Source organism: Poecile atricapillus, chromosome 5 (genome assembly GCF_030490865.1).
Source record: "Poecile atricapillus isolate bPoeAtr1 chromosome 5, bPoeAtr1.hap1, whole genome shotgun sequence".
NCBI lineage: Eukaryota > Metazoa > Chordata > Aves > Passeriformes > Paridae > Poecile > Poecile atricapillus.
In genome coordinates this window covers 9,373,879-9,382,616 of record NC_081253.1, presented here as the reverse complement: position 1 = coordinate 9,382,616, position 8,738 = coordinate 9,373,879, and the positions used below count along the sequence as shown (strand labels likewise).

The window sequence follows — 8,738 nt, the reverse complement described above, 5'->3', positions numbered from 1 at the left end:
AAGCATCTGATTTTGGCCTTAGCACTATGTTCCTACCTAAAGGGGAAGCTGTGCACAAATCACCAAATTTCAAACCCAAATTTGGAGGCCAGTTGAGAACTAAGATGGACAAGAAGCACTTTCAAGAAGTCAAACAGCAGTTTTCAGAACAGGAAAGACATTTTTTTACAAAAAAAACCAACATAACAAAAATATCAAAGAGCAATTTTATTTATCTTATTTGGCACAAAACTTACAAGAACTGTTTTGTTCCCTTCTTAAATTTTAGTACAACTAGCAAGGAAAAAAAAGGCATACTAATACATTTAATGAGCTGTACAGCAAGTGACATGTGGAAAGAGGCACCAGAAAGATCTACCAAAAATCAAAGTGCATGAAAAATACCTACTCTGAGCGCCTCATGGTATTGTATTAAGGCACCACTCTTTTAGAAGGTTTACTGAATACATCAAGTGTGCAACTTCTTGATTTGGAATGTGAGAGTCCTTCAGCCTGTATCAGAACCTGATACTGCAACCTCTAAATGGAACAATGTTTCTCCTTGTAGATGTTAAAGGAAGAAACCTCTTTGTGCCCAACATCATCTCTCAGCCAGGCATGTCACTGTCATATGCTTTGAAAAAGCCAACACAGGTTATCAGAGTACCAGCATTTTACTTCAGAGTTTTAAGCTGTAGTGTGCACCAGAACTATGCATTCTTTACAATGGTTTTATAGAAAAGAAAGGTTGAAGAGACAAAAGTAACATGGGACATACCAGTAAATACCTTTAGATAGTTTTATCAAAACAACATTTAAGGACTTTCTGGAGTATCTCTTTAAAAAAAAAAAAATCTGAATAGTGTTATAATCCAAAATAATTAAATACACTTTTCAACAGATTATTATAAAGTTTCCTTCAGGACAAGCAATCAAGTCTGACAAATTCCACAAGACTTCAGGAACTTTAAGAAAGGACATAGAAAAAGTCCAATATTAGACAGTGGTAAGAGATTTTCATAATTGGAAACATTTAATGCAAATCCTGTAACTGCAAATCATGTTATACAGGTGTGTATATACATACATACACACGAAGACAAAACTCACACACACTGAAACATCATCACAAGGGCCAAACAGACACCTTGGTTCATTGTGGGTTCTGCACATCATTGCTCTGAAGTATGACAGAAGCTGCACCAGGTTTATTATTTCAGCACCTTCATTAAGAACTATTTGTTTAAGAACCAAACCACTTCAGTTACAAGCTGCCACAGGCCAGATTCACACCAACTGTAAACAGGTTCCAAACAACCAAAGAGAAGTTGCATCTGCTTCTTACCAGCTTTGACTTTGGTTTTTCTGCTCAGCTGGATCACCAGTCTCCTTTACTTGCAGGAAGAAGTTTAGTAAGAAATCAATGCCCGTATCAAAACTGAAGTGGGAACCAGTAAATGCAGAATATTGTTATCAAACCACTGTACAACACCTCTACTGTAGAGAGTTTCAAACATCTCAGGAGTTTGAGACTGCTTAACCTGAACTCTGGAAAAACATATTTCTCTATGGACATGCAAAGGCATTTAAATATGAACTCTAGGCATTACAATATTTCATTTTTTGTCCTCTTATGGTGTAGACCTCGAGAACATAACTGTGTGCCCCATTATAAAACCAAAGCACCCTTGAGCATTAAAAATTCTAAACAGCAAGGGTTGGAAAGAAGGGCATCTGGAAGTGATCTACACATTACAGAGCATGGTGTTTCACAAGTCTCTGAACAGTTTAGTTCATACTTTCTGGGATAACTTTCCCAATACCTTTGTCCCAATACAAAGCTGTAGTTTTCAGTAACTCTTTTACCCCTGCATTATTTGCTACCACATATAAAACATGCCACAAGTGGCAGTCAGGGCTAAACATTTAACAACATGTCCTTTTCATCCTTTATTAACAATTACATTTATTTCATGATTTGTATTTAAGTCATGTAGCAACATAACATTGGTGTTATACACTGTGCTTCCATTCTCTGGCACTTGGAGGAGGAATTCATTTCCAGATAGTCACATCTTGCTGAAGCATTCCTTTGCATTTGTCCAAACCTGAATTCCCTTTTAAAAGAACAGTTAAAAATCAATAGGTGGGAATATACTCTATTTGCAAACCTCATTCACAGCTTTCTTCAACAGAATACGCTACAAAGAAGTCCCATAGAGCTTCACAGAAGAAGGCAGAGCACACTGAAATTGGACCACACTGTCTATTTTGTATCTATAACTATATCTGTCTCAAATTAACATGCCACTGAGTTCAAGTAGGATGGAGTAAGTGGGAGGTTTTATGGGAGTAACTTCTAATCTTCTGTGACTGCCATGTTCCCAGTTACTGACAGTCTGCATCTGCCCCCCTGCTGACAGGAGAAATACACTGGGCCAGCCTTCCCCAAGCCACACGTACCTTTTTGCACATGCTAATCTGCATAACAGCATAGCTTATAAGTGCCTCCTTCAAATCATGATTCTTCTGCTCTTTAAACCGTTCAATGTCAGCCCAGGCACTTTTCACAAAGTCTCTGAAATTTAAAGCAAGGATTTCTGTTGGTAAATGTTTTACATGCTCCACCCTCAGCTCTCGACATTCAGCAGAGAAGCTGTGTAGGACAGAGTGCTCCATCTTTCAGTCAGTAAATCAAGTCCTGTAAATATTATGCATCCTTCAGTGTCCTCATTTTACAGTTGGCACCACAACCTAATTTTCCACCTTCTTTTTAAGATTTTTAACCTAGAGTTTCACAGGATACATTAGGATGTTTGTTTGGTTTGGTTTTTTTTCCCAGGAAGCATCACTGCCATAGAACCAGCATAAGTCAGAACACACTTTTTTCCTTCAGATTCTGTTGGGGTAACTAATTATCTTTATGCCAACATCCAGCACACAACACTGAATATTTCTTTTTCAACTGTCAAATCAGAATCTTCATCTCTGCAGCATGAAGACTCACTTGTTTGTCAGGATGTGAGACAGTCAAGTTAAATAAAAATTTACAATGCAAATTTAATTTGGACAATTCACTTCAGAAATTAATTTTGTTGGTTTGGTGATGTGTAGTCAGGTCTCCTTAATTAAAATGGAGGAATATATCTGTAATTCATACTTTCATTTGTGCTGGACTAGCAGTCACTCAAAAATTGCTTCCAGAGCTACAAAAGCACATCTCAAATACATCTGCCAAAATTATTAAGGTATTGCATTTCCTGAGTGTCTTGTTGTTTTGAACTATTCATGAACTAGTCTTATCTTTCCAGCTCTAATGCTAACATATCAGGAGACACCACATTTGCCCCTTGTGCTATATGACAGACATGTTTTGACAAAATCCCATTGCTTTAAGATTGTTAGCTTCTATTTTTCATTTTTGCATACCTAAAGAAAATTTCATTAGAGCACCAAGAAGCAGTTACCCAAGCACAACTCCCCAGAATTCTCTTTCAAACAGAGGTAAGGTGTCCCCCGTATGAGAAACTGCAGAATATGGGCTCAGCACCCTTACACATAAACCAAACTAAATACTGTATTTGAAGAAAATCAGCCTTTGAGTCTCAGCCTATTCAGCTGCAGACCTCCAAAGCCCACCTGCTAAATATATTAGTAGTGGAACATAAAAGCATGCAAGTCAGCCATTAGAGTGGGCTCAGTAACTGGGAAAGTCATCAGGTTTTACGTAAGCCATACACTCAGACCAGAAGCTAACTGCATGTACTGCACTTTATTTCACAACTTGCAGCTGACAGGAGCTTTTATAGACAGCTCATAAACACCAAGAATATATTAAAAACACTTATAAAATGCAAACACCTTCAAGAGCATCCAGTCAAGGACTTTTGCTAAGACCAGCCCTGTGTTTTCTTTGAAACAGTCAAGTCCATTTACCTGCCCTCCAGATTTTTAGACTTCAGTTGCTCTTCTCCTTCCCGTATCTGCTCTTCCAGAACCTTTATCTTGGCTTCCCTCTGCTCAGGGGTTTCTTGCCCAAAGAGCTTGCTGGTCATCCCCTTCAGGGAGAAGGTTCTCACAGTCTACAAAAAACAAGGATACTCTAGGTTTGGCATGTCCTGAGCACAGCCACAGGACATCAGGTGACTTTTATTGGCATTTGTGCTTACTATTTGGCTGATTTTTTTGCTTTAATTTCCATTTCATTAATTGATAAGTAGCTCTGGTGACTCAGGTTAGACTAAGCAAAGCAGGGAGGAGGTAATTTGATGTTCAAACACTTTAAGGCTGACAAGGGTGAACTTCCAGAGCAGCTTTCCTAGTGAAGTAGGAAAGAAGCTAAGAGAAACAAAAGCCATAAAGGCATTCCATAAAGAACATCAACAGATCCAAGAGCAATGTTAAAAATTCTAAAACTGTGAGTTACAATCTTCAGATAATATTTTAGATAACGTTATCTCCCATAAAAAAATGAACTAACACAACATAACAATAACACCCACTGTTCAAAAGGCAAAGGAAGTCTTTCAGAATTACTAAAATTTCATATTTAGGATAGAGTTGTCTATAGATGGAGTGTTATTCTGCTCCAGTCATTTACTGCAGCCCTTTACTTGCTCAGTATTCAATAAAAGCAGTTTGGCACAAACAGCTTATGTCACCAAGAACCAAGTTACTTTAAACCTCACATGCCTGCAGCTCATACGATACCACTTCTCAAAAGCAGCAGCCAGCATGCTGGTGCCATTTAAATATCATTCTAAGTAACTTGGCTCAAGTAAAAAAATAAATTCAGAAAGAGGCATCTTGGAGAAGAAAGTGGAAAAAGACTCACTCCTGTTGCCAGCTCCTCACACTGCTGCTTCTTAGATGTTAAGTCCTGTGCAGCCATTTCCAAATCATATTGCATTAGTTCATGCTTCCTGCAAACTGCCCTGGAAAGTAAGTAATGAAAGATCTGTCACACAATATTTTGCTTTGCTACGTTTCCCTCCATTTACACTTTACAAATAGCATCATGTTTTGTTTGTTTTTGACAGGAAGTACCTCTAATTATTCATCTATCCTAAATTCAACAGCCTATCAACAAACTACATAACTTTACAAATGCTGTAGTTAAGCAAGCTTGGATCAAAGTATAAATAAAGTTCTCAGTACAACAGCATTCTGCTTCTGGTTCAGAATTTTTCTGGTTCAGAATGATTCTTCTGGTTTTTTAGACTCATTCCAAGATACGCTCAGCAATACAAGCCCTACCACCTCCTTAAGGACACCACTGTAAAAGAATTTAATTCAAAATACATTACAGAAATATCACAGCTTTGACAAAAGATACCTAGAGATGGTACCTGTCACAGCAGCAATCAATCAATCATAAAATTCCTCATATTTTCTTCCTTAAACAATGAAACAAGAAACTGCTTCTAGACTCATACAGTGCCTTTCATCTGGAAAAGAGGAGTTTCTTCTGACCACCTGCAGTAACTCCCAGTCCTGTGTGGGCTGATGATGCTACATCTGTACTCCACAGCCGGATGCACACTCGTCTCCCAGGAGAGGCTACCAGTGCTCCAGGTTCCCACACAGCAGCCCCCACACTCACCAACCCAATTCTCTACTGGAACTCTCCCAGAAGTTCAGAGCCAACCCTTATAAAGCACAATAGCTTTAGGCACAGCCTTGCAGCATAAAGCAAATTGCTTTTGTGTCCATGCTTAGGAGTGACTGTTTGACAAAGACTAATGTAAAACAAAACAAAAAGTTGGTATTTAAATGCACAACACTGTGCAGCAGATGAAAGTTATATTGGGCATTTTGAAACTTCCTGGAATTTATAATGGCTGTAGTAGCCCTGCTTGGCCTATCTCATTTGAAAGCTGGAGCTTTCAGCACATTGGGGCACTATTATACCAAAAGTCAAGGACACAGTGGAACCAGTGTAATAAACAGCATTTTCTTCCATAGTATACAGATTTTAACATTTCTGTCTTTTCACTACTGATCAGATCAGTTCTAATTTGTATTGCCACTTACATGGCAATCAAGTACAAGTAAGCAGAATAAGAAACAAGGAGACTCCACAACACTGGAATTTCTCCTTCTCAGAAAACACACAAGAGGATACCAGACTAAATAAAACATCAACATCATATTATAGAAAAGGACTACAACTTCCATTTGGGCTCTACATACCGCAGTGCTTCTGCATAAAAAAGATACTCCTTCAGCTGATCTGCATAGTGCTCCTCTTCCTCCAGTATGTCATCAATAGAAGCTGCATACCTAGTGAAAAACAGCCACAGTTAAATGTAAAGCTGATTAATTTAACCTTTAAGGATACACATCCAGTAACAAGGGAGAACACCAGTTTGACAGAAACACCCATGACAAATAGCAAAGAACACTTCCAGAAAGGGTTTTTATTTTGTTTTTAATTAAACTCTGAATCAGCTAATGTGAACATTCCCATGGGCCTGCTTCTTTGGTTGTTGCTACAATGAATCTTTTGACAAAACCTATCATAATTCTCCTGCTGAAGACGAGGCAGCTTTTCTTACAGGAAAAACCCCAAATTTATTCCTTTTCTTCAGTGGACAGGCAGCTAGGCAGCACCAAGACAAAACAACAACAACCCAAAACAAAAACCAACCAAAAAACCCCACAAAAAAAAATTAAAAAAAGACAGTGCAAAAGAAATCCTTCAAGGCTTAAAGCATTAAGGCACAGGAATGTGAACATCACACCTTCTAAAAAGCAGAGGCTGCATTCATGGCTTGTTACAGCCTGAGTACAAGATAACTCACAGGGGTACCCTGAACACCACAACAATTAAGTCACTTCAGCTCCTTCAAACTCTATAGCTTTGTCTGCTGTGTAAGTCAAACATATTAATTCACACCAAGAGGAAGTTTCACCCTCCTTTCAGGGAGAAATCTGAAGTACAAGGGCTTGGACCAAATCTGCAGCTCTTGCATTCAGTAAGTTTTGTTATTTAGGCTGATGTCTCCTACAAATAGCAACAAACACTTTATTTTTCTAGTTGATACTGCTTATTTGACAGTATTTAATGTGTTCTTGCTAATCAAGGTGACTGTCTTGGACAGATTTGCAGGGACAGGCCTACAGCTAAGAGGTAACTGCACATCTCAACTGGCACAGCCACAGAAATCAGATTCCTCTATATCCTGGCACGCAAAGCATGTGCCACTGGAGATAGCAGAATAGATGAAGGTATTTGTGTGGGATCTCATTCATCCTGGTTAACTCAGTCTGGATTCTCAGCTATGTGGCAAGCTTTCACACATCTGCAGGCTCTCTGAAGTGAGCATATATCCATTCTTCTCTAGCAACCAGCACAATGTGACCCAAATGCTAATTATAGCACCTCTTGGCTTTCAAGTTTTTGCAAAATCTTTGCATTTTTCCTTTTCTCCCTATGCCTCTCCAGTAAGTGGCTCTGTGGAAGAAGTGGCAGAGTCTCAAGCTGAAATGGAACTGGTAATGTGAATTTGGGAAGCTTGCAAGTATGATGGGTTGTTTTGATGCTCTGTGAAATCCAAGACATGGCACATCCAGGAAAAGCCCTACCAAGGCTCTTGGTGATGAATAAATATAACATATGAAGTGGTCAGCAACAGCAGACCAGTTTAAGTAGAAGGGATTAAAAAATAGGGAGAACAAGAATTCATATTATGAATCAAAGTAAGGAATAAGTCAAAACTATTGAAAAATACACTTCTTCTGAAAAAATCCTGCAGCCACACAGGTCATAAATGGCATACCCTATTTTAAGTTCTGCAGTGCAATAATTTTAGTATAGTGGTTAGATTTCTCAGGGCAGCAGATGGACCGCATTTCATTTTCAAGTAAGATCTAAGTTTAGAGCAGTGCAAGAGCTCATCTGTGGCAGATTAACTCTCAGAAAAGAACCTCAAAAACAAACAACCAGAAAATTTCACCAAACAAAATCCTACCTTACCTAGACAGGTTTTTATAATGAGTTTGATTTGGGGGAAAAAAGAAATGTAATATGACAAGCTACATTTCTGACTGCCTAATCTTAGGCAAACTAGAGAAAGTGTTAAGGAGAAACATTGTAGAAAGTTCTAAAGGTACCTGACATGGTCTTACTCTTTGTGTAAGCTGTCAACTAAACCCTTGTTTTAGTTTAGACTGGTTCAATATATAATGACAGTCTACTTGATACAGAGATAAAGGGTCACTCATTAATGGAATAAGGAAAGAAGTCAAAAGTCTGGCATTTTCTTCTTTCATCTTTTAAATGCTAGTTATAGCCATTCACTCCGACTTTCTCAGCATACTCTGTCACTCTAACAAGCCTCATCCTGTAATAAAGCACACATCCAGAGAAGCTTTGGGGTGTCTTCTCCAGACTTTGAGCAATTATAGATCACACTAACCCATAACAACTCAAAAGCTTAAATAAACATCTCGTAAAGACTACAGCATATGGGGTAGATAGAGAATAATTAAATTAGTTTTGAAGTTTAACATCTGTATTAGGCAACCTTCTCGAAGTAGCTTTTTGTTGCAATAAATTCCCACCTGATGCTATGGCAATGGTAACTGAATTGGTAAGTTATACTTTAAAGAGATCACAGATATGAACCTTACTGCTAGGAGACCACATGGGTAACTGAATGAGTTCCTGAACCTCTCAACTGCTGCTTCTTGCTTTATTGTCATCACTAAGGGATTACTGTTACACAGGAGTGCCAAAGCAGAGGAGATGACAGACA

At 38.4% G+C, this 8,738-nt stretch overlaps 1 protein-coding gene across 2 annotated transcripts in view; it reads right to left on the bottom strand.

Moving 5' to 3' along the window:
• Positions 1 to 823: 823 nt before the first annotated feature.
• SNX4 (sorting nexin 4) overlaps positions 824 to 8,738 on the bottom strand; it is a 31,799-nt gene continuing 23,884 nt past the window's right edge. For both annotated transcript variants that reach the window (XM_058840216.1, XM_058840215.1), the window contains exons 10-14: positions 6,172 to 6,261; positions 4,814 to 4,913; positions 3,916 to 4,061; positions 2,443 to 2,557; positions 824 to 2,096 (exon numbers count right to left, since the gene is read on the bottom strand). In XM_058840216.1, the coding sequence (XP_058696199.1) occupies positions 2,049 to 2,096; positions 2,443 to 2,557; positions 3,916 to 4,061; positions 4,814 to 4,913; positions 6,172 to 6,261 (499 nt within the window). In that variant the 3' untranslated portion in view covers positions 824 to 2,048. The remainder of the gene's footprint in view (positions 2,097 to 2,442; positions 2,558 to 3,915; positions 4,062 to 4,813; positions 4,914 to 6,171; positions 6,262 to 8,738) is intronic.